We start from the raw sequence: 22371 nt of genomic DNA, 5'->3' as shown, positions 1-22371 counted from the left end.
GCCCAATGGAGCGATATCAGACTCATATTCTGACTAGAATTATGAGTATGACATCGTCAGGCTAGATATTTATGTGTCCAGGCATCGTATTTATGCTTGATGTGTGTAGTTTGCTCTGTTCATGTCGAAATCGTGCTTCCAACCTCACATTCGTCATAGTTTCAGACTTGTGACGATTAATTTGGAATCATGGTCTCTGTTTAAATCTGGGCCATCACATTTCGCATCACGACTCAAGTAGCTGTGAATACCTTTCTTAGCAACGTGTTGCATCAGTGGCGAGCGTTACTGGCGTACATTTAGGCCTCGCTTCCTCGCCCCCTCGCCCCCTCACCTGCATGGCCCTGTGCGCCCATCTCCCGCTTTGACGGGGGACGGAAACGCACAGTGCTTAATGAACTGGTCTTCCTGAATGGGGGCCACCATTAGCGTAATGAAAAGGGGAATGAGATGGTTATTGTCTAAGGAGGTCATTGCGGATGCCGAGCAGTGGTGACGGGAGGCGGCGTTCATTAGCTCCTGCCGACCGACGCGGCGCTCTCGGGGACCCCGTAACTGATAATTAGAGGCAGCCATTTCTCTCCCTGCGCTGTTGGGCCACCAATGGCAAGTGAAGAAAAGACCTCCCGCTTCTGCAGATAATAGGTGATCTGTCAGTCATTCAAAAGGTTAAAAATAAATGCCAGTGTCCGTGAACTATGCAGTGTGGCTTTGTGTGTGTACATAGTTGGTGAGTGTAGATATCATAGGTTCTGGGTTACTTTTCTCCCCCTTTTTCATTCAGTTTAATAAGATGCTTATTAGTTTCATTGTTTCTCACGTCACATAGATGAAATTGCATCCTCTTCCTGCTTTGGCCTGAGACCATGCTGTGTCAGATGTAGATTGGATGTTGATTGAAATGTGATACAATTAACTTAGGCCCCTGCTATAGAAATATGTATACCCTAAGTGCACCCTTTAAACTGTTTTACATTTTTATCGTAAAGACTTGATTTGCTGATTTAGTTTAGGAGGTAGTATTTTATATATGTGTATATTTGGATCTAACCTTTGTGTGTGTGTGTGTGTGTGTGTGTGTGTGTGTGTGTGTGTGTGTGTGTGTGTATCTGTTTCTGGATGTGTTTGTGTTTATCTGTTTCTGGATGTGTTTGTGTTTCTGTACGTGTGTGTTGGCACTGGTCGCTGCAGTGCTCCACGCAGGAGTTCTACCTCATCAGCAGCACGCTGGCACGTCTGGCCGTGGAGCTCCAGACCCTGGCTCCGCTAGCCCAGGCCCAGCTCCACTCCAGCCTGCTCCAGAGCCTCCTGCTGAGCCTGCCCCAGCTGCTGGCCCCTGCCAGAGACTTCCTCAGGGTGCTCAACGAGAACGCCGCCAAGTGAGTGACATGTGACCGGGCACTAGTGGAAATTACTTGACCCTTTATACACTTATCATGCACAAGGAAGTAATTGAATGAAGATGCAGTCTGTGAAAGGTTGTTGATATTTTAGCTCAACAGTCAATGAAATTCCCTTCCATTCTCCTGAAGCACCGTGTTGATTTGCTGGGATTATTTATAACTCTGCCACCATGTTTGTTTCCCATTTACAGAGACAGGACTGTATGAACACCAGAGTTTTTTTTTGAGTGCAAACACTGAAAGGACTACTAGAAAACCGTGAAAAGCAATTTGCTGAATTTGATAAAAAGTGTATGGGATTAGAATCACGGACTTCACCCTTAAGACAGCCCCTATCAATAATATCACTACTCTTTGTTGTCAGGGAATTGAACAGAATTGGTTCTCTGCGCTGTCTAGGTCGATAAACCTCAGGATTTTTTCCCCTTAGTTTTTGAGTTGTGGTTTTGAATTCAGTTTCTGTTGAACACCTCCACAGGAAAGGGGACAAGACGGCGCTTTTTTCCGACCTGACTGACTTTCCACTGATCCGCGAGAGGAAAGGGGAGATTCAGGCGGCACTGCTGGAGATCCAGGAGCATCGGCGAGAAGTCCGCCTTATTATGAGGAATCCCTCTCTGGATTATGTCACTGTGTCTGGACAGGAGGTGAGGAACCTCTGCATGAAGGCTACATCTTCCTTAATAGAATTGACAAGTGTGTTGTCTTTTATCCCATTCTCTCACCCTAAAGTAGTGTTATTTGAGACATAAAAAACAGTTGTACACAACCAGTGTCCTAGTGTTCATGTTGCATTAGAGACATTATAGTGTATACGTTTTCACTTCATAAAGCCTGACTGGCTTTATGGTATTAGCATTGCATGTTACATATATCTGTTCATTTAAGTCTGTTCTGAAAAGATCACCTAAACCCATCTATAACTGTCAAGTTTTCAACAAAATGTTAGTTCAAGGAGTTTATATAACTTAACAAAAGGAATTTGGTGCATACTTTGATTCAACTTACAGTTCATTCATTCATTTGATGGCACCTGTTAATATGGATGAGTCTTGTTATCACTGTGAGAACACAGGCACTCTAAATTCCTCCCTTGCCAAGCGTGTGAGTGAATCAGATTAGCACTCCCCTCCATGCCTGCCAGGAATTGACCCCTGTGAGCTATGGTATAACTCAGAAAAGGAAGGGATGAACAGCACTATGTGTATTTGAATGCTGCCCTCCTCCCTCCTCTCTCCTCCCTCTCCCCCGGTATCCCCTCTGGAATGCTCAGCAGGTTTACATATTTACGCCTGCAGCCTCTCCGTCTGCGGCGTGGCTTTCATTTTGTTTGTGTTAATTGGCCCTCCTGCTACCCACTCAGGGCTGGCTCGGGGACATGGGGACGAGGGCGAGCGCTGGTGGCCTGATGGGGCCGTGCTCCCCACTGCTCACCGCTGACACGCCAGTCATGCTCTGTCAGAGGAAGAGGCACACATTGGTGGTGTGGTGTGTGTGTGTGTCTGTGTGTCTGTGTGACTGTGTGACTGTGTGAGAGTGTGTACTTATGAGCATGTTCTTCTGTGTGTGTGCACCAGCATGTGTGTGTGTGTGCATGGACAGGATGACTGATGGTTTCACTCCCTGTGGTAAGACGGATTGTCCAAGCAGTGATCTGGTTTGGGATTTGTGCCATTGTCCTTCTCTCTCACAGCCTTTTAATCAGAAAGGTCTCATGTCTGGCCTGCTGATACTGCCAGCCGTTATTTATAGCGTCATGCTGAAGACGGGGGCCTGTTTATTACGTCGCCCACCTAAAGTCATTTAGCTGGTGTGACCTAATGGGAGGCCATTACAATGTCTGATTAATCAAGCCCACCTATTCTGTATTCCACGTTTGGGTGGTGAAGAGATTAATCAGTTCTCACCTCTTTTTCTCTCTGCCCTTTCTTTCTGTCTCTGTCAATGTCTTTCTCTCTCTTTCTTGTTCTTTTTTTCTTTCTCCCTCCCTCTCCCTCCCTCTCCCTCTGCTGCCTCCACAGTTCCTGATTGAGGTGAAGAACTCCATGTCAGCTACAGTGCCAGGCGACTGGATAAAAATCAACAGGTATGAGGCAACAGCCTGCCAACATGTCTGAATATAGGACAGGAAGGGACACAGAAACTCCTCCAAAAGAATAACCTGAGGGAGATAAAAACTAATAATATCTTTCCCTCCCTCTGCATACTGTGAATAGAGATGTTTTTTTTCACCCTATTTGTTGCACTTTGGGTTTAAGAGAAGCAACTGACAATTAATATGACTGTTGGACCTTATATTAAAAAATAATAATATAAATTATTTGGCTTTCTTTCATGTAATTACATTATTGTTTGGAAAGGGGGGAGAGAGGGAGATTATCTCCTCCACTGCTCTGGTGGTGTGGAGTTCCCCCTCTGTTTGCCCTCAGCCCGCTTCCGCCACCAGGCAGCCTTCTCTCACAGCGGAGGTGCACCCCAGAGCAGAGAGTTCGATCCCTTAAGCCTCAACTGCTGCTTAGTCTCTCCTCCCCTGTAGCTTCATCTCTCTTTTTTTTTTTCCCTTCTCTCTCTCTTTCTGTCGTTCTCTCTCTCTCCCTCTCTTTAGCACAAAGGTCGTGGGACGCTACCACACTCCCTTCATCGTGGAGAAGCACCGCCAGCTCCTGCGGCTCAGAGAGCAGCTGGTTATTGACTGCGGCCGCGAGTGGATCAACTTTCTGCAGTATGTAAACCCCTCCTGCTCTCTCCCTCCTTCCCCCCCTCACCCCCCACCATCCCTCGGGAGCCTGTCTGTTGCGTGCAGCCTTCCAGCCCCTCTGGCTAAGCTGGTATTTTAACTTCACGATGAAAAAACTAATTTGGATTTACCAAGGTTGGAAATTAATAGAAATCTCTTCCTTTGCCGTCTGCATGTGTATAATTTTCCATTTTTTATCCCCTGTAGTTTGTTTGGGGAGCACTACTACATCCTGAAGAAAGCCGTGTGTCACCTAGCAACCGTTGACTGCCTCTTCTCATTGGCGCAGGTTGCTAAAGAAAACAATTACTGCAGGTGATGTAATGAGGTTGGGCTTTTCATTCTTTTATCCCTCTGCAGTGGCTGTCATAGTTCATCTCTCCAGCTTTATGTCATGCACATTACTGGCGCGCACATAACTGTAATCTCGTCTCCTCAGAAATGAAAGTGCTAAGACACAGAGCCCTACAACACAGGGTGCAGAGTGCTTCACGTCAGGTTTAGGATCATTTCAATCAAATGAGCAGTTATGGGAAAGGGTTCATTCATGAACATAGAGAGAGAGAGAGAGAGAGAGAGAGAGAGAGAGAGAGAGAGAGAGAGAGAGAGAGAGAGAGAGAGAGAGAGAGAGAGAGAGAGAGAGAGAGAGAGAGAGAGAGAGAGAGAGAGAGAGAGAGAGAGAGAGAGAGAGAGAGAGAGAGAGAGAGAGAGAGAGAGAGAGAGAGAGAGAGAGAGAGAGAGAGAGAGAGAGAGAGAGAGACGTAAACGATCCAGCAGGAGGATGCTTCCTACACACGCACAGTCTGTGTGGGAGAGTGGATTTGACTTTGAAGGCAGAATTTTTTTTTTACGCCAACTACACCCCCATCCCACTCCATTCAAACACCCCGTTGCTCTTGTAGCGCCCAGCAAGAGGAATCTCTCCGAAAATCACGTCTGTGCAACATTCCACCTCAATCAGCCATCCATCTCCCCCCCCCCCCCCCCCCCCCCCATGTGTCCGTGCATCCCTTAACCCCCCTACCCACCTGCAACCCAGGTGTCCCCAACATCCCCTCCTCCACTCTCTCTCTCTCTCTGTCCTCAGTGCAAACGCTGCTGCATTTGACTCTACTTTCTTTTACATTGATTGAAGAACCCTCAGAAGTCTCTTGTGAGGAGTCCTCTGCAGAAACATTTTCGATCCTGTTTGTCTCCAATATCTTTTTAATGGTTGTATTCAGCTCTGCAGAACACTTTGAGGCGCATAAAGGTTCTTTTTTTTTTCAGGAAACACTTTATGTGAAATATTAAAACCCTCCATGTGAGCATGTAATACACAGCCTGATGCTTTAGGCTAGATGTAGAATCTCTGAACCATTTATAGTTTTAGTTCTAGTTTGTGGAACTCATTCTAAGTGCCTATTTAGTTTAGGAAAGAAGAATTTAGTCTGTAAAAATACACCTTGGATGTCCTTTTCCAGGCCCGAGGTGCTGGAAGTTGAGCGTCAGATTGTGATCCAAGAGGGCCGGCACCCAGTAATTGATGTCCTGCTGGGCGAACAGGATCAGTACGTGCCCAACGACACGCAGCTGCAGGTGAGGCCCGCTCCCATGTTGGCATGGAGAGGCACCCCCCGCTGTGCTATATGCCTTTCAGCAGTGCCACAAGCCACAGCCTGCTGTGGGGTAGTGTGTGTGTGTGTGTGTGTGTGTGTGGCCTGTTCAGCCAAGACTCTTGAGGAAGAGCCGAAGGCGGGCCTATTGAATTTTGATAATTTGTAACAAGATGGCTGTGAACGCTTTTGATACCAATTTTTTTTTTAAATCGAAGTAAAACATGATTAAAAAAATAAAAGGTTAGTGTAGGAGTGTGCGTTGATGGCTAAGGCTGTTCAGATTTCTTTTTAAGCAGTAGGTTAAACCTTTTTCTCCCTCAGTGCTCAGAAAATGTGCTGGAATTACAAGCCAACTTGTAGCGCTGCTGCTGCTGCCTGCCCACTCCGCTGTAACAATCTGCATTTGGCCGTGCCAGCCTTCGCATTATTCTCCTCACAGATCCGTTGGACCGTTTCCTTTTAAGGGTCTGGGGGGAAAAGCGAGCGGATTTATGGCATCTCAAGTTAAACTGCCCACTTGTGCCAAGTACATTCTTTCACTGTAAATCTCTCCACTCTGGAGACATTGTGCTGTGATCAAAGGAGTTCTCTTTGGTCTCAAAAATCAAACTTCTGTGAGAGTTTTTCGCTTGGGTGATGGCACTGATATAAAAATCTAAAAATCACCTCAGTCACTTTATGGTATCGGTGCTGTTTGGCAAGATTAAAGTATTTGTTTCATTCCTCTTCTTGGTCCCTAAATCTGGTACTCTCTAACTCCGTTTTTAATTTGGGTCATGTTTCGGTGTTGGGTCAGCCTTAAACCCTAAATCCAATTTAGTCTCTCTAGGAAAACAAATAACACAATTATTATCTTCTTTGTCCACACAGTTTGCTTTTAAACACTTGAATTATAACAAGTAATTTGGTAACATCTCACCTCTTTGAATATAAATGAGAATGTTTTTTAATTATTGTAATTCATTGCATTGCATTTAATGCCTAGCCCACAGTATTTTAGATTTTTTCTTTCAAATATTTTTCTTTCTTATTTGCTGGAATTGTGAGACCCCACATAATTAAGTTTTTCAAATTTTTTTTTTTGTCCTTGGTCTGCCTGCTGTCTTTAGAATGCAGTGCACACAATAACATTCATGATATTTATTACTTGGAATCAGTGTAGTCACAGCTGCCTTGTGAGAACCTTGGAGAGGGTAACATCAAATTTCTTCTTGCCTCAATCCATGGGGTAATCTGAGAGGATGATCTCTCTTGTGATTGCTGGACCATGGGAATCAACCCCGATTATCCTTTAGGCCAGGCCCTAATACATCCTAATTATCTTACAAGCACAGCTTTGGCATTGTGAATATTGCCTAAAACAGCCGAAGCCCAGAATCCAGGCCAAGTCCTACATGCACAGAGAGACATAGTCTTTGTGTGTGACCAGAGGAAAGGGAGATGACCTTAAACTAAATAATAATAATAATAATAATTCATTTAATTTATCATCATCATCATCATCGCCTACTACCCCTTCTGGGGCTTAGGCCGCAAACAAGAGTTCTCCAAGCATCTCGGTCCTGAGCTAACATCTCAAGCTGTCCCCAAGTGTAGCCCATTTTCTTGGCGTCTGCCTCCCAGTCTCTACGCCAGGCAGGCCCGGGGTGGGTAATCGGGAGAATCGGGAGAGTTCCCGGTGGGCCGCTTCACTTCTGGGCCTGTCGAGAATTACATTTTTTGACATTTGTCACGTTAGTCCATCTTCTCTTAAAGTAGGCTACACACGTTCCGCATTCTGACACCGCAGCCTAGGCATGGGTTGTACCATGCGATGGAGTTATCCCTTCCCAAATAGAGTTGGTTGGGTCCATAGCCTGTGTTTTCCAAAAAGTTTTCTCAGATAGACTGCCGATAGCTGGGCCGGCCCTACAGCAACGATACGTGTCAGGGAGGATGGATGGGAGGAAGAGGGGCTGAAAAATCCAGGTTGAAAAAAAGAAAGGCATTGGAGGAGGATGCTGCCAAATGTGCCAAGCTTATCGATTTATTTTCAAGAGGACAAACACAAGTGGCAACTGGTAAAGAGAGACATAGGCCTAATGATTAGCAACGTAACTATTTGGCTAACGTTGTAGTGTTGGTTGGTTCCATGGCAATGTTCCGAAAGCCCATTATTCCGACAGCCCGCTGTTCCGAAATTGTCAGCACAGCAACGTGAACCACTGTAGCCCACATGCACATCCCAATGATTCACACAATCATAAACATATAAATGCATTTATTTCACAAGCATGAACTTTAATTCAGAATATTATTATACACACATGGCATTTGCATCGCGATGATACAACAATACTTATGATAGCCAACGCATGCATGCTTTGTCAGTGCTTGACTAGAACTGCGTAATGTCCTGCGACAATCTGCCGGTGATTTCCTTTGCACGAGTGGTACCCCATATTCAAAAGCAGAGTAGGCTAAGTTAACAAATATTGCCTAGGAAAAGTTATATGCGTGATAGCCCGGTGAGCGTCACCGCTCCGCTGCGCAAACTAAATGCTGTGTGTGTTTTGTGCCACTTAAAATATTTCTAAATTATGCCAGGGGGACTATTTTTCGGAATATTGAGATTTCGGAATATCGGGCTTTCGGAACACTGGGCCGTCATTTTTTGTTAACTTCTCAGCTTAAGTGGATTATTATTTAACCTTTACATTATTTGTTGAACCATGGTATTAATAAAAAAAAACTACAGGATAGTAAGAGCTGAACTGTTGCTTCATTTATCCAATTTCCACTACCGTGAAAAAAGTGGGCCGGTCTTGGGCCTGAAATTCCCGGGCTGAAAAGTGGCCCCACTCCGGCCCTGACGTTGTTTCGCGGCCGACCTCTCTTTCTTTTCCCTTGGGGATTCCACTTGAGGGACTGTCTTGTGGTGTTTGTGGCTGGTTTACGGAGAGTATGGCCTATCCATCTCCAACGTCGTTGGAGGATCTCTTCGTCCGCTGGCTTTTGGCTGGTACGTTCCCACAGTTCTTTTTTACTGATGGTGTTAGGCCAGTGGATCTGGAGGATTCGTCGCAGACAGGTATTGATGAATGACTGGATTTTGTTTGTCGTATTCACTGTAGTCCTCCATGTCTCAGCTCCGTAGAGTAGGACTGACTTCACATTGCTGTTAAAGATCTTGATCTTTGTTGTGATGGCCAGGTCTTTTGCGCTCCAGATGTTTTTTAGTTGGAGGTACGCAACTCTGGCCTTGCCAATCCTGACTCTCACATCTGCATCTGTTCCACCCTGCTTGTTGACAATGCTGCCAAGGTAGGTGAACTCCTCAACCTCCTCCAGAGCTTCGCCTTCCAGCATGATGGGTGCAGTGTTGGCAGAGTTGACTCTCATGACTTTGCTCTTCCCTCTGTGGATGTTAAGACCGAGGCGAGCAGAGTTGGTTGCGATGGTGCTGGTCTTTTCCTGCATCTGCTGCTGGGTATGAGAGAGAAGGGCCAAGTCATCTGCAAAGTCCAGGTCATCGAGCTGCGCCCACATTGTCCACTGTATGCCATTTTTTCTTTCTGCTGTGGATTGCTTTGTTACCCAATCCATTGCTAGCAGGAACAAGAATGGCGATAGTAAGCACCCCTGCCTCACTCCTGTTTGTACACAGAAAGCACCGGTAGGTTGTCCCTCGTGGATCACTCTGCAGGTCATTCCCTCATAGGTGTTTCTGATAATGTTAGTTAATTTCTCTGGCACTCTGTAGTGCATGAGAAGCTTCCAGAGGGTCTCCCTGTCCACACTATCGAAAGCCTTCTCGTAGTCGATGAAGTTTATGAATAGCGGTGAATTCCACTCTAGTGACTGTTCCAGGATGATGCGCAGCGTAGCAATCTGGTCTATACACGATCTGTCTTTGCGGAAGCCAGCTTGCTGGTCTCTAAGCTGGGGGTCAATCACATCCTTCATCCTGTCCAGTAAGATTCTGTAGAAGACCTTTCCTGGGATGGAGAGTAGCATGATCCCCCTATAGTTTCCACAGTTGCTCAGGTCCCCTTTCTTTGGCATCTTAACAAGATAGCCCTCCTTCCATTCGCATGGGATGTTTTCCTCTTCCCACATCTTCTTGAAGAGAGGGTGGAGCATCTCTCCCATGGTCTCTGCGTCCGTCTTCAGAGCCTCAGCTGGAATGCTATCTGGTCCTGTGGCCTTGCCGTTTCTAAGCTTTTTAATTGCTTTCCTGATCTCCTCCCTTCTTGGTGCACTGAGGTCTATTGGCAGGTCCCTGTCTGCTTGTTGGATGTGTGGTGAGTCTTGTGGGGCTGGTCTGTTAAGTAGTTCCTCGAAATGTTCCATCCATCTTTTCTTCTGTCCTTCCTCCCCAATTATTGGCTTTCCCTCTTTGTCCTTTACCGGTCTTTGAGGTTTACTGGTCTTTCCTGCCAGCTTTTTGGTGGTGTCATACAGGTCTTTCAGATTCCCATGTCTAGCTGCTTCTTCTGCTTCTAATGCAAGGGCCTCTATGTAGTTCCTCTTGTCTGTCTTCAAGCTTTTTTTCACGTTCTTATTTGCTTCCCTGTACTCTGTTTGTGCCTTCACTTTCTCTGCTCTTGTACGACTGCTGTTTAGAGCTGCCTTCTTTTCTTTCCTCTCCTTCACCTTCTTTATTGACTCTGCTGATATCCAAGCCTTGTGGTTATCTTTCTGTGGTCCCAGTGCTACATTTCAGGTTGTGATTACGGCTTCCTTTACTACCTTCCACATCCCATCTATGTTTCTTTCCTTACCTTCTTCATCTAGCTCTTGCAGGGCATGGAACTTGTTCTTTAGTTCGATCTTGAATTTCTCTGCTGCTGCTGGATCTCCTAATAGTGCTGTGTTGAATTTCTTTCTCTGGTTCTTCTCACCTGTCCAGTTTCTCCTCAACTTCAATTGGACTTTGGCAACGAGAAGATGGTGGTCTGATGCTACGTCAGCTCCTCTTCTGGCTCGTACATCTAGGAGGGACCTCCTAAACTTCTTTGTGACACATACATGGTCTATTTGGTTCTCAGTGGAGAGGTCTGGTGATACCCATGTGGCTTTGTGTACTCGCCTGTGAGGGAAGACACTTCCTCCGATGACAAGGTTGTTATTTGCACATAGTTCTGCGAATCTCTCTCCATTTTCATTCATCTCTCCTAGACCATGCTGCCCCATTATCCTCTCATAGCCTCTGTTGTTATTTCCAATTTTTGCATTGATGTCTCCCATTTAAGATGGTAATGTCTCTTCCTGAGTATCTCTGGATGATGGTCTGTATTCTGCTATAGAATTCATCCTTGCTCTCTTCGTCACTATCGTTGGTTGGGGCATAGCACTGAATGATGTTCATGTTTATTCTTTCCTTCTTTGTTTTGAATGTTGCTGCTATTGCTCTCGAGCCATGTGCCTCCCATCCCATGAGTGCTCTCTGAGCAGCCTTGGACAGCATCAAAGCGACTCCCTGGGTGTGGTGTGCGTTGTCCTCCTCATGGCCTGAGTACAGCAGCAGCTCTCCTGTGACAAGCCTCTTCTGTCCAGAACCCGTCCATCTTGATTCACTAATTCCGAGTATGGCAAGGTTGTACTTCTTCATCTCGGTGGCAACTTGTGCGGTCTTTCCAGCTTCGAACATGGTCCTTACGTTCCATGTACCGATGGTGGTTGTAACACCGGTTGAAAGGATGATTTTCGGCAGAGTGGCTTTCAGGTGCTTCTGGCTTTCACCACCCTGCGTCATAAATCCTTCTGACGAAGGTCCATCTTCTCTCCGGGGCGGGATATCTTGGTTTACTCTTGTTTGCGTATCTGTAACAGGTATTGTTTTATGGGGTGGGGTTGTTAGCCCCACGCCCAACCCCCAACCTAGAGGACCAGGTGTTGCCTTTAGTCGGACCTCTACCCTAAAACCTGCCCGGCTTGGTAAGACCTGCCAGGGGTATAACCCCCGCCGGTATAGCCTCCAGGGTCATGGAAGTACACAAGCCTCCCCACCACGGCAAGGTAACAACACAGAGGGAAGCATTTAATTCATAGCGCACTCTATATTCGTCTGAATCTCAGAGTGCTACAGTAAAAACATAGTTAAAAAAACATAGTTAAAACATAGTTAAAGCAACCTATAATAAAACATAGTTAAAAGCATAGTTAAAAACATCGTTAATCATCGTTAACTGTGGGGGATAAAAGCAAGTAACTGTGAAAACAAAGCAAGAGAGACATGTTCTTATATGAGGTATTTGAACTGTATAATTCATGAGATGCTCTCTTCTCTCTCATGTCATCCAGGGCGAGGGCAAGCGAGCCATGATCATCACAGGACCCAACATGGGCGGGAAGAGCTCCTACATTCGCCAAGTGGCCCTCATCACCATTATGGCCCAGCTTGGCTCCTTCGTTCCTGCCCAGGAGGCCTCCATAGGGGTCGTGGATGGCATCTACACCAGGTAACGCTCCTGTAGAGCAACTAACTTCTGCCACTCAACTGGTAGAGCAAGGTGCTTACAACACAAAGGTTATGGGTTTGATGCCCAGGAAGATTACAAACTGCTGACCATGTACTGTACTTTGTACAGGTATTGTACTTTAACCCCCTGGAGTCCGGGGCTAGATCCAGGTACTTTTGCGGTTCTGACATGGTGTGATATATTTTTTTTTTTTAAATGTACGCAACTTTAAACGGTGGTTCCGTTTAAAAGTCACATTTATTTGTTTGAATTCTGCACAAGTTGCTTTACAATAATGTCATTAGTATGCATGTAATAATTCTATTTTTCTCTAAAATCCCTCATCAAATAACCATAAGTGTAAGTGTAAAAAGTAGGTCTTTATATGTTCTGGAATATGTGCAAAAACATGTTCTGAACCACAGTGACGAATTCTTTTGGTGACTTGAGATGGTCTTTGATATGCTAGAAGCATAAAAGCTCTAAAGCACTCCATTCATATGAAGAAATAAATGACCATTTAACATTTATAACCCTGTCAGTGTAGTATCAAAAGGCATCAATGGGAGGGCGAATAGCCTTGAACCATGCATATGCAGAGAGGGATGTTAACACAAGGGAATATCTTTTGGAGAAGAGAATAACACAACTATTTTACAGAAATGTCCACACTATTTGCAGTATGCACTATATACCTGAATATGCAAACGTAAATTTTGACACATTTTGGAGTGATTACTAGCAGTGAAGAGCGAGTGAGGTTGTTCCAGGATATCCTTACTCATGGAATGCCTCTTGTCTAATCAGAAATGAATCAATTGTTCAACCGGATCTAACTTTTGTACAAATAATCTTCTTTTTTTTTTTATGTTTTAAGTTTTTCAGTTGAATTATATTTAGTAAGTTAGTTAGTTTGAAATTATTGAAAAATTATATTGTATTATTATGTTAAAAACGATTTTTTCAATAAGTGAACATTAGGTCAATGAGTAATCGTGATCTCAATATTGACCATAATAATCGTGATAATCTAGGGCTGCTCGATTATGGCACAAATCATGAAGTGATGTTGGATAAAAATAATGTGGTAAAAGAAATAAATGTAAATCTCGGTAATGCGCACACACAGCTTACTAAACTGCATCGGGGTGAGAGGTGTCTATCAAGAAAGAGTCACAAAAGAATGTCAGTTCTCCCTAGCTGATCTCTTCATCTGCGGTTCTAGTAAGGTCCTGGCTTTGTTCTTCATTGTGTAAACCGTGTCGTCAAACAGAGAGCACTCGAGAGACAAGTATCCTAGGAAATACAAAAGGGAATCAGAAAGTATCTCAGTGGTGTAATAATTCTAGGAGTTGTCTCTGTAGTCTTTCACTCTGTTGTCTTTGAGTTTATACCCTTGACAAAGTGGAACAAAATATTGCACCCAGCCATAACGCTGAGTAGACTAATCAAAAATCAAACTGTTGTGACCATTACCGCAGTTTTACAGTATGCACAAATTACATGTTGTGGGGAAACCTCAAACATCACAAACTTGCAAACGTACACCCTGCACAGTTCATTCACTGCTTCAACTTCACAGGTTCAGTAAACAAAGGTGCACGTAATGAACAAAATGATCAAAAAATTAACCTTAGAGCAGGTTATCACCCAGTTAGGAGACAAAGTATGGATTACTGTGAGTGGAAAGTAGCCATCCGTCAGGTTAAAAGGTTAAGTGAGATGTTTTGGTTTAAATGGTAGAGTATGGCATGTTCTCCTCTAAGCAGACATCACATCAAATAGTTTGGCAAAAAAGGGAGAGAACCTGTACACAGACATTTTTCAGATGCTTTTCAGTTGCAGAAAAAATCAGATGGTGGTTATGTTCTGACTTTACAGACATTTTGTTTTATCAAAAATTCTCAAAAAGCAGACGTCAGTATAATAACATCAGATATGTGCGGTGAACATTTTCCGTCTTTTTGAAAAAGTGAGCATGATACACTTTATGTCAGTTAAATGTCAGGTGGCATTTCATTTGGGGATGTCTCTTCTCTGTCAGTAACACCACCCCATCTAAAGACAATTCAAACCTTACATCCTTAACTCTTGCATTACACACAGCGATTGGAGATCACTGGTTATGAAACAGATACTACGTCAAATTCAACAGATGTTTGCCTTGTCCTATCCATCTTACTTGTGAGTTGTGCTCTCGAGGCTATTTTTAGAAATAACATCCAGACTAATCCTGAGTAATCTTTCCATGGTCCCACTTTAGACATGAAAAATGGCCTGATAAAAGTATTGTCCAGCGTGGCACTGTCGCTACGTCCGATTCCCCTTGACTTGCACCACTAATTGAATGATAGATGAACAGCCCATACCATCTTTCAATCTTTCATTTTACATTTGCATGCTATCTGTTTTTTTTTTAGATAAACAATCAAACAATTGGCGAGTTACAGATGAGACTTAGATCACCTCCGTCGCCTAACAATGTTTGTCATCAATTTTCATTGTGTTATATTGGCACACGACCTCTGTTTGTTCTTGGCCTTCTCTATTAATTGATGGCGCAGAGACACCTTGTTGGGAACAAAAGGCCTGTTTTCTGCTGATATATTGGATAACAGTGCTCTGTGTGAACAGCATGCCTCACATACATACAATTATCTAATTAGAAACAGGTGTGACCTTCTGTGCTCTCTTAGCATGTTCTCCAGGGCTGCTCTGGTTTCAGCTGACTTGGCAAGCAGGAAAGCGCCTCCTCAACATTTCCAGTGTAATTTTCTCCCAAACTCCGTCTGTCTGCAGTGAACAGGGTTCTCCATGTATGGTTCATTAGCACATTTTCCCCTCCCCAAAGCAATGGAGTTGTTCCTGTCATGGAAATAATTGTGGTTCTCTCATTTGGTGCAAGTACATAGATGGCTATTTGCAGGCCTGGTCCTTACCTTTTGTAAAATTTCACCACCATTGCTACTAAATCTCTCTGTCTCTGTGCCTCTGCACACTGTTCAAAATGGAATTCTGGATTTAGGCTTTTTTTAGAAGCCTCTTAGAAAATGTAGCCAGTGGACGGTTCTGGGAACAAAATTGGTACTGTAAAGGTGAGAGCATCGACATAATAAGACCAACATGTTATTACAATATCTTTAAGTGAAATGAAAAAAAAAAAAAACAAGGCATGTCATTTTTGTATTGTGTCTTGTTGTTCCCTTTTATCACTCTTCAGTACTTTTGCCATGGGATGTATCTGGGGAATAAAAGCTAATTACCTCTCTTCCCCTGAGGGGCATTTGCTTTTTTCTAATTAACTTGTAAAGATCAGGCTAGAACAGCAGCCAATTAAAGTTCAGCCTGAAGGCTGGGGTCTGCAGCCATACAGCCCTTGTTTGTTTCACTTTGGGCTGGGAGCGTTAGGTAAATACACATCTATACGTGGCTCTGTATGAAAGGGCTGATGCATTTAGGTGCCATTAAGCCTCAAAACCAAACGTGTGTGTGTGTGCGTGCGTGCGTGCGTGCGCGTGTGTGTGCGCGCGTGTCCTCTGGCATAGAGATATTGTATGGTGCTTGAGCAGGTGAAGGTAGAGGTCAGCCATTCTGTGTTTATACAGTGAAGGTTCTTTTAGATTTGAGGTCACTTCCTTATGTGCGTGTGTCTGAAAGATGCTGATATTCGAACTGACCTTATGTGCAACCAGTAATGGGAAACTACTCAGATAAATCTTAGTAGAGGAACAGAGAGTGATCCCCTCACACTATTGCCCACCTGTGTGGGCTTCTGATGTGTTCCGTTTCAAGTTGTGTAGGACTCTCCATGGTCCTGGGGTTTTATAGTGGATGGACTCTTACTGAAATGTGGACAAGATTACAGCATTAGCACATTACAACATTACAACATTTTCAGGGGTTGTTATGGAAACAAGAAATAAAGTGGGACGCAAAAAGAAAAACTGGAAAGGCCTTTTTGAGCAATAATTTCACACCTTTTAATATCTGTTACCTCCTCTTTCTATCTATATCTCCATTATGTTATGTTGAATTATGCCACCTTTGAATCCAGTGTTTGCAGGCTACAGGGTGTCTAAGATTCACTGTTACATTGATGGACCAAATTGTCTGTACTGAGTGTTCGTTCATTCATTTTTTTCCCTGTTCTTTCCCCTCAATCTAAATAAACAAACATGCATTACACGAGTGGCCATTGTTGAAGGGGATATGACCTGAGCGGAGACTAATTCATGTTTGTCAGCTGTAATGCTGATTGCAGTCTATACATTTGTGGACATGGCCCCTTGAGTCAAATCAAGGGTTCAAGATTCTTTTTACCCAGGAGAATGTTCCACAAGATGGAAGTGGGGATTACCCATGGTTCACATAGTACGTCTATCAATGTGTGCTCTTTTAAATTGGTGTCTAGCACCTGCAGAGACACCTGTTATTGTTATAGTGGTGGGTCATGTTGTTATCGGTTATAGAGTTGTCTGGATATGTTCCTTTAAGAAAACTGGTAATAATGTGACTTGCTGATCCTTAAAATTGAGTCATAGCCTTTATTGCAGTTGAATAGCGGTTTTCTGTGTTAGTCGCAATTACAAACTGATGTCCCATTAACTCAGTATAAAGAAAATATGCAAAATATTTCTGAGTCATTACACCTCTACACACAGCCCCTCTTGGCTGTGCTGTCTTTTGTTTTGAAATGCGATTAAGGATAGCTGAGCCCCCCGAAGTGGTCTGAATATTCTATAAACAAGCGAAATGGCTGAGTTGTCTGTAACCTAGGATTCTGCACCATTGTAATTTGCACACTGCATTAAGGGAAATCATCTTGTGTTGTGCGAAGACTAATTTGGAAACGTGTTCACTGTAGTAGTACCACTTTCATCTATCTAGCACAGAACTAGCATGTTCATCTGGATGCAGTGAAATCCTGCAAAAATTCTGCTCTATGAGAAACTCCCCATGGTTTCAGGCACATCATAACCTAATTATCAGACAGTGTGTTTCCTCAAAAGAAAGGGAAAGTAATTCTTCACTTTTACATAATGAGGGGTTATCTTGTAGGCAGCAGAGCACTCACAGATATAAACAAGGAGCATTTGGTGATGTGTGGTAAAGAGTAGGGCTGTGAAATGATTACAAATTTTAATCAAATTAATCACAGGTTTCTGTGGATTAATCATGATTAATCACATATTACCAATTTTCTCGGTATATTTTTGTAAGAACAAAAAAATGTATGACAAAAGACGGATATATACATTTAACATGTTTTCTTTTTTTTTTCATAAAAAAAAATCAGTGGTGCTGTAACTCAGCAGTTCTTTAGCAGTTCTCTTTGCTATTCCATATGGAACATTAATATAATCTTCATCCTAAACAGAATTCGGGCTTCTTAGCCATTGTATAGTTGAATAAAACATTTCTCTTTTCTTTTTAAATCAAACAGAAATGATTTGGGCTTCTTAGCCATTGTTTTTATAGGATGGTTGAAAATGTTTCTCTTTTTTTGTCAAACAACCATTAACCACACCATGACACAATCTAATGCCTCTAAAAGCCCTAGTGGTCGTTTTGTCTTCAATTGCCCAATTGCTTGCAACAGTTAGGAACTGTTTTGCACATGCCTCTGCAAAGTGGCGCTCTTCTGTTTTCATGCACGTTAGTGTAAACGACTTTAACTTCCATTCGTTGGTGATTAGATGTGCAGTTACACCCAGGTAGTTATCGTTACTCACAGAGGTCCAGTGATCACCTGTCAGCGCCACATGTTTCGTAGCAGCCAAGTCATTTTCCTTTTTTTTTTTTCAGCTTCATACAGCTCGTGGATTTTTGTCATTATTGTGCGTCTTTGCGGTGCTTTGATGCTCGAGTCCCCCGTTGCCACTCGCAAATCTTCGATGAACCCCTCGTTCTCAACCATATTGATCGGTCTACAGCTTTTTGCAATCCATTTGGCAACAGTGCTAGTCAACTTGTCACAGGCAGATTTAGTCAGAGGCCTACGTTGTTAAGTGAGGGTGGTTTCATCCTTGTTTTTTTGGAACACGAACTTCCCATCCAGAAAGTCCTCAGGTTTGTTTGGATCAGTGTTAATTTTGGCAGCTATTTTCGATTTAGTCTTAGTCTTAGTCTTTAGACGAAAATGCATATTAGTTTTAGTCACGTTTAGTCATTTTTATCCTCCTTAGTTTTAGTCTAGTTTTCGTCGACGAAAACTCAGAACATTTTAGTCTAGTTTTAGTCGACGAAGTCTCATTACATTTTAGTCTAGTTTTAGTCACATTTAAAAGTCCATCTTATAGCCACATTAAACTCCTTTCCTTCCCTTCTCAGGCCCGGGGACCCCTTGTGTAGTGTCTACAACTGCATAATAGTCAAGCTTGCAGTACTTAAACTGTGGATGCAATTAGTCTCTAAGATACAGATCTCCTAGTATATGCCTACAGCTGAATTCCAATGAATTCAATGTAAATAATAATTTTAAGGCAATACTTAATTAACAGTATTATTATTAAAATATAAGAGAATATCAAGTCTAGATTTTGAAGATTCAAATGATGTGATAACACAATACAACTCCTATGCCTACCTGGCCTTAGTTAAATCAACCACATATCCTCCATATGAATTGCTGTGCAATCTGATAACCAACATATTTAGCTAGACGGATAGTTTGAGAGTTGAAAGTAGTGCCAATGATAATAACAATCGCATAAATAGACAAGGATATGTAAACAAATCACATATTCATTTATTTTTTCTTGATTAATGTCATGCGTGGCCTGTCCTATAGTCCATTCTGCAATGAAGGGAAAGATTACATTTCCCAGGATACCTTGCGAACACCTTGGTAACCGACTGACTCCAAACATTTTGAAGAAAGATGGCTGCCAGTGCAGAAAAAGAAGTTTACAAAAGTAGTATATCTTCGCAAATAACTATTAAAAAAATGTGAAACACATCGGGATATCTAGCTGATCATTATGCAAAATAATATTCCTTACAGTTGAGTAGAATATGATTGTTAGGAAAAAATCGCTATTTCACAAATGCAATGCGTTTACTAGCTAGTTATCGATAGCTAGTATAACTTAGCTATGCTACCTCATCGTTAGCTAACGTTAGCTAGCTAAACGTTTTGGAACTCATTTGCCAAGCCAAACGGGAGGTTTCAATCGAAAATGACTAGCTAGTTATCCAAGCTGACACAACCTATACACTCAACTGCCCCTTTGAAGTTAACTTAACGTTGGCTAATATATTCTAATAACTAGTTAACATTAGCTAATTATCATTGACAGTTACTAGCTAATTTACCTTGGCATAAATTGCAGGGTTGTGTGTGCGCTTTCAGGTGCCTCTTGTTGTGTTATTCCCACCTATTTTGAAGTTTCTCGCCGGTTATTGCGGTGCATTGTGTTTTATTTTCTGTCAAGTTATAATTAAAGACTGTCCAGATATCTATTCTTATTTTTCTTCCAGTAGCCTACCGAGTGCCTGAACTTCAGCCATCAAGACGTTTGTTAGGGCGTCACTTGCATGTCTGTCTGGGCATCTTCAGGGAGTGGAGGAGGGATAGATACAGGACCGGGCAACATTCAACCAATGATGTGCATACAAGTTTAGAAGAAAAAAAAACAATTGTGACTTAGTCAACCACCAACATTTTCGTCTCGTCTCTATCTAAAATAGATTTAGTCATAGTTTTTATTTTTAAAGATCCGTTTTCGTCACGTCTTAGTCTCGTTTTAGTCACGGGAAAAAGGTCGTTAACGAATATTTTTCGTCATAGTTTTCGTCAACGAAATTAACAATGGTTTGGATAGGAGCTGCCGTCTGACTGCATTAGAAACGGCGACTAGTGCAGATTGGGTGGAATTGTGGGTATATTGGAAGCTCATTCTGTGCATGAGTTAAATGCGTTAAAAAAAAGAACGCATTAATCCTGTAATTTAATCATAACGCGTTATTTTTCACAGCTCTAGTAAAGAGTCTCATCGTTGCATGTCCTAAAGGAAACTCACCACTGGCTTTTTGTTTTTTTTTAAGTTTCCAATCATAATAAATTTCACATTCATAAAATAATGTTGAATAAAAGGCCCTCTGTGTCTACTGTGACATCTCCCTTTCCCTGAAAAAGGATTTCAAGTTTTATGCTCATATATGCTTCTGGAGGGATTGATTAGAATTTTTTAGTGGCGTGGTTACTTGTGTGAGTGACTGAGTGGGTCTCCAGATCTATAGTAGATCTCGTATAACCAGGGGATCTCTTATAGCCAGCGAGTAAGAGCTTTATGGACAACACCCACACAAACTCAAGCAAACATGATCATCTTCCTCAGCTCATGGTGGTATCATGATCAGTGTGTTTGCCATCTCTCTCTCTCGCGCGATGGCAGATGCTCCCTGTGATGCCAAGCGATTGCTTTGAAGTGACCTGATTAGTCATCGAGCCACCCGCATACTATTTCTGTAGAGTGGCCTGTGTAATTGATGGCAGATATTTTATTAGCGCAATTACTGCCGCTATGTATCGCACCTAAAGAGATGGATATCTTCAAATGATTTATGATCTGGCCGCATCCCTCAGCTGCCTTTCATTTTCCACATCACTGTGTGCCTAATTATAATCAGAGTTTGAAAAGGTATCGGGTAATTTGATGACTGTTAATAATTGGTAGATTTAGTTTTTTGGTAGATTGTTTCTTTTTTCTCCCTACTACTACTAAACACCCACTCTCCCTTTTCGTTAGGATGGGGGCCTCCGACAACATCTCGAGAGGTCGTAGTACTTTCATGGAGGAGCTTGTGGAGGCGTCCGAGATTTTGTCCCGGGCAACGTCTCGCTCCCTGGTCATCCTGGACGAGCTGGGCCGTGGCACCAGCACACACGATGGCATTGCTATAGCCTATGCCACCTTGGAGTTCTTCATTAAAAACGTAAGCCATGATTTTAGTGTCTTTCAGAGAAAACATGCCACCCAGGGATTAAAGTATTCCGGCACCGTGCCGGATTTCCGGCGTGCGGTGTTTGGCTGCGAAAAAACAAACAAAAAAAACACGTCTCGATATCATCACCATCACTTTCGAGTTTATGAGTTCGTCTGCCAATGAAATGAAAGCAGCACAACTCTCCCGCTCTCAAAATAACATTATTAGCCAATCAGAAGTAGATTGGGGTGGGTCTTGGGAAAATGTGCTTCAAACACCGACTTATCTCTGTCGCTCTGCCTAGCGTAGATGCCCGAGTAGAGAGACATCACACCAAAGGAGAGTAGGATGGAAAGTAAGTTCATGAAAATAAATGGCGCTGGGCATGGATAGAAGAGATGGGAAGGGAAGGACAGTAAGTCTTTTGGTAGCTGGTGTAAGAAGTTAAGAGAAGCAGGTGCTTGCTTCTGCACGTTGTGCTCGAGAAAGCTAATATATGCAACTAGCTCTCCAACACACAACGCCTTTACCGGGGCAACATCCACAGCTGATGTACCGGCATCAATAACTGACCGTGTGTGTGACGTGTGTTTGACCAAACTGTCAATATCCAATCAGCATGCTGCTATTTTAACACACAGAGGGTAACACCAGAGTTTAAAAGACGTATTTCGGAAAAGCTAAAAAAAACCCGGCATGTTTTCCTTAAATGTCGACGAAGCCACCAACAAGTACATGGACAAAGTCCTGTTTTGTATTTATTTCCCAACATTAAAGTTACCAGTTCTTGTAACATTTTAATGTTTTGTTTGTTATTTATTTTATTGATATATTTTCTATTAATTCCCTAGTATTTAATTTACCATTATTTCTTTTGAACAAAGTAATTATGGAAATGTTGCAATATAAAACTACATTATTATCTACAGTTCACTGTTGCACTTTAACAGTTTAAAAAGTAAATCGCTGTCATTTTTCATATATCCTCAATTAAATGGTTGCAAATCAAATCTTCTTCCACTGACATACCCTTATAACATGTCACCTTGTGATTTTAAGTCATCTTGTAACCTTTCAAGGACAAAGCTTAGCAGCAAAACTTGATATCAAAAGAAATCGTAAATGCTACATGTGTTAGTACCATATTGTAGTGAGGTGGAGGACTATTGCTGACCTTTCTTGGGATTGCAGTTTCAAAAGTCTCACCATAATCTGCAATCATTCATTTCTAAATGTTTGTTTGTTTGTTTTTTTGACCCTGC

General features: G+C 42.7%; 1 protein-coding gene across 1 annotated transcript in view; it reads left to right on the top strand.

The window, feature by feature from the left end:
* The window catches only part of msh3 (mutS homolog 3 (E. coli)), a 55325-nt gene that overhangs the window by 19580 nt on the left and 13374 nt on the right, over positions 1-22371 (top strand). The window contains exons 14-21 of the mRNA XM_031570568.2: positions 1192-1379; positions 1882-2050; positions 3425-3489; positions 4009-4125; positions 4348-4455; positions 5604-5718; positions 12024-12181; positions 20932-21118. Coding sequence (XP_031426428.1) covers positions 1192-1379; positions 1882-2050; positions 3425-3489; positions 4009-4125; positions 4348-4455; positions 5604-5718; positions 12024-12181; positions 20932-21118 — 1107 coding nt within the window. The remainder of the gene's footprint in view (positions 1-1191; positions 1380-1881; positions 2051-3424; positions 3490-4008; positions 4126-4347; positions 4456-5603; positions 5719-12023; positions 12182-20931; positions 21119-22371) is intronic.

The sequence above is a fragment of the Clupea harengus genome, chromosome 7 (genome assembly GCF_900700415.2).
Source record: "Clupea harengus chromosome 7, Ch_v2.0.2, whole genome shotgun sequence".
Classification (NCBI taxonomy): domain Eukaryota; kingdom Metazoa; phylum Chordata; class Actinopteri; order Clupeiformes; family Clupeidae; genus Clupea; species Clupea harengus.
This window is presented reverse-complemented; position numbering and strand designations above follow the sequence as displayed.